General features: G+C 35.6%; 1 protein-coding gene across 2 annotated transcripts in view; it reads left to right on the top strand.

Moving 5' to 3' along the window:
* Positions 1-3,783, top strand: part of Lrp6 (LDL receptor related protein 6) — a 198,205-nt gene that overhangs the window by 27,319 nt on the left and 167,103 nt on the right. For both annotated transcript variants that reach the window (XM_004626067.2, XM_023709486.1), the window contains exon 2: positions 2,879-3,272. In XM_004626067.2, the coding sequence (XP_004626124.1) occupies positions 2,879-3,272 (394 nt within the window). The remainder of the gene's footprint in view (positions 1-2,878; positions 3,273-3,783) is intronic.

Raw genomic sequence — 3,783 nt, 5'->3', positions numbered from 1 at the left:
TTGTGTTGCTTCTTTTGTATTAGTAACAAGGTGTGCAATGACGAGGAGTGTTTAGCCTTGAGTAAATTGCCAGCTATTCTCCAAAGTGCATGCTTTGTTGACTATGAGTGCTGTAAGTGCTCTGTATCCTTATTTGTTCTTAGTCTAGTTAACTTTTTAATTTTCTCTGACAGACTCTTAATAAGCACAAACTGTCCTGGTGGAATTATTCCTTGTTCTTTATCTTTACCTTTATTATTTTTTATTTTATTTTAACGAGAAATAAAAACAAAAACTAGAACAAATAGAACAAAGACAGAAACAGATGCCCATCACCTGAGGAATGGATGAAAAATATGTGGTATTTTTATACAATGGAGTATTACTTAGCTATAAAGAATGATAAACTCAAAGTGTTTATATTGAAGTGGATGCTACTTGAAGATATACTCATAAGTGAAATAAATGAGACACACATGTGTAAATATATAGTTTCCTTAGTATAACAACTCAAAAGAAGAAATACAAATAGAAAAGTATAATATGACTAAAAGGAAAGCAAGAACTTGAGGACTAAATAATTAAGAGAGGGAAAAGAGAAGAGCTAGGAAACATGACAGTGGCAAGTCACACAGTTAAATGTAGAGGATGAGTAAAGCAGTGATCCTGAGAATCTTCAGAAGATTTTTTTGAATCTAACAGTTAATTGGAATGATTCTCACCCTGACTAACTATATATACCGATACCTGTGAACTAAGCAACTGCACTGAAGATGGCAATTTGTAATAGTAGGTTCATGCTTGGAGTGCCGGTCATTCCGATCTTCTGAATACGGGCTGCTTGTTATGACATGCCAGTTGCTGCCGTGCTGTCTCTCGGGTAGATGATTGTTCAAAAAGAAGTGGGTGGTGAATGAAGGCAGGAGACAGGAAAAGGAATGTTGTGGGACTGTCCTACTACAATGCAGTATATGGTTAAATTTCTGGACTTATGTGTAAACATAAGAATTATATAATTTGTTATGCCTATTTTTAAAATATATTTTAATTAAAAAAATTTTTTTTCATCATGTTCTGTAGGGTAGGGACTTAAAGTTCAATATATCAATACTTGATGAAAAATACCTGTTCCATGTACCTCAGATGTTTGATATTCAGACAGATAGTGAGGTTAAGCTCAACAGCCTAGGTTGTATGGTAATAACAATAAGCTTGTCTTCTGGATGGTTAACAACCTAAGTTTGCAGACCAAAATTAGAGAAAAAGGAGGGCCACAAGGAAAGCCAACATTTTGGCCCTAGCCTTAGACTCAGGACATATGAGAACTTGTACTGTAGTGTCATGTAACTCGGTAGTGTCCCAAATTTTCTGATCAAGGAGATTATGGGGCCAAAGAGGAAAGTGATCGATGATGTAGAGTGTGCCTAAGGAGAGTCACATCGATTCTCTCAGGCTTTCACAGAGAGCACATTGGCCAAGCAGTGGCCATTACTCATCCATATGGCTGACACTGACAAAGGTTCTACAATCTGAGGTACAGGATCTCAGGATAAATCCTGAGGGGATTTCACTGACCTTATCAGATCCAAAAGCTACAAGTCTTGGTCCTGCTTTACCTTGGTCTTAACCATCCAGCAGAAAAGTATAAAAATGAAGTATAAGTAGTAAAGCCATGCTGTTATGTTGAGGTATAGGGGACTCAGGTCAGCAATTTCTGATATTGCCAGTGAAGCAGAAGACCCAATACTATTATGGGCTACTGGACTCTTTTAGAATGTTTTGCTAAGTTAACACACCTATAATATTCAAATAATAGAACTTAACAAAAAAGGGGGATACAGATGAATGTCCATTTTGTATCTGTGTATTCAAAGTGGTTAGGATAGATAGTTACATTCTCTTAATGAATAGAGGGATTTGTTCTAATAGTGTTTGTAAATAAGATATCATGTCTGCATCTTGTACAGTAAAAAACCACTAGAAAGAGAGTATGCAGTACGTTAATTATTAAAACTGTCCTACCAATTTGATTTGAAGCTGTCTCATTGCTACTTGTTTCTCAATAAAATTATGGAAAAAAGAAACAAAGACAGAAACAAAGCAATTTAAGACAGTACAAATAATGCAGAATTTCAGAACAAGGATGGAATATTAACAATGGTTGTTACATTGTTATTATATTGTTATTGTCAAATTTGTTACTCAGACTACCAGATACAGGTATGTAAGATTGATCCATTAAACATTCACTCTTCCTTTTAATAAACCATATTTTTTCCCTTTCCCTTTTTAATTTTTATTTTAAAATTTATTTTAAAGAGAGTATAAGTGAAATAAGTCAGACCCACATGTTTAAGCTTCTGTTTGTCTCCCTAGTGTAAGAATCTGAAAGAATAAATAAAATTTGAAAGGTCCAATAGATATGGTAAAATGGAAAGATACTTAACATAAGCAATAAACAATGGAGATGAGGGAAAGGAGAAAAGATAGGAAAAAAGGCAAGGGGAAAAAATCATGTAAGTATATATACAAGGTAGCTGAGATTGCAGTACTGATTTCTATCAGGTTTTTTTAAAGTAGCCAAGTTTAAAACATTTAGTTAGCCTAACTCTAAATGCTAATTTCTGTAACCTGAGCATCTCGTTGAGGACAACAATGTGCAGTATAACAACTGCAGTTGAATATCTTTCATCTTGTTCTTTTAAATATATATCATTTTGTTTTGAGATGCTGCAAAAATAATATTCTGTGTATGAAAAGAATTTGGGCATTGCCCTATTGGTTTATTTATCCCTCTCTTATTTTTGGCAGTGTTTGCTTACTAATGCTGATTTGAAACCCCACTTTAAGAATCAGTACTTTTTTCTTTTCACTTACATGTTTGTCTTTTTTGTTCCAGCGGCCCCTTTGTTGCTTTATGCAAACAGACGGGACTTGCGGTTGGTGGATGCTACAAATGGCAAAGAGAATGCTACAATAGTAGTTGGAGGCCTGGAGGACGCAGCTGCAGTGGACTTTGTCTTTGGTCATGGTTTGATCTACTGGAGTGATGTCAGCGAAGAAGCTATTAAACGAACAGAATTTAACAAAACTGAGAGTGTTCAGAATGTTGTTGTTTCTGGATTATTGTCCCCTGATGGGCTGGCATGTGATTGGCTTGGAGAAAAATTATACTGGACAGATTCGGAAACTAATCGGATTGAGGTTTCTAATTTAGATGGATCTCTACGAAAAGTTTTGTTTTGGCAAGAGTTGGATCAACCCAGAGCTATTGCCTTAGATCCCTCAAGTGGGTAAGTTTTTGTTTAATATACAGAGGTCATTGCATCTTTTTTTCCTTGTTTCTCTCCACTGGCACACGTGCTCTTCACCATCAAGAGAAAACACAGATAAAACAGGAATTTTAGAGTTTTTCATGTTTCCTTGTCAAGTAGTTTTTTTTTTTTCTTTTAGTGCTGGGATTGAATTTGGGCTTATGCTTGGCAAGTGCTCTGCTACTTACCTACAGTACATCCCCAACTAAATAGATACACCTTGAGACCATGTCTTAAGTGAAATAAATCAGACACACATGTTTAAATGTTGTATAGTATTTCTGGTATGAGGAACCAAAAGGGTAAATAAGGACTAAGGTCTAGCTGGAAGTGGTGGTGTACTATTGTAATCTAGCACTTGAGAGGCTAAGGTGAAAAAGATCACCATGAGTTGGAGGCCTGCCTGGGCTATATATGGGAGTTCCAGGCCAGCCTGGCCTACATAGTGAGACCCTGTCTCAAAAAAAAAAAAAAAAAAAAAAAAAAAAAA

This window comes from Octodon degus, unplaced genomic scaffold (genome assembly GCF_000260255.1).
Source record: "Octodon degus isolate 3935 unplaced genomic scaffold, OctDeg1.0 scaffold00012, whole genome shotgun sequence".
NCBI classification, from domain to species: Eukaryota; Metazoa; Chordata; class Mammalia; order Rodentia; family Octodontidae; genus Octodon; species Octodon degus.
The sequence above is the reverse complement of the archived record's forward strand: the minus strand, read 5'-3'. Positions and strand labels throughout refer to the sequence as shown.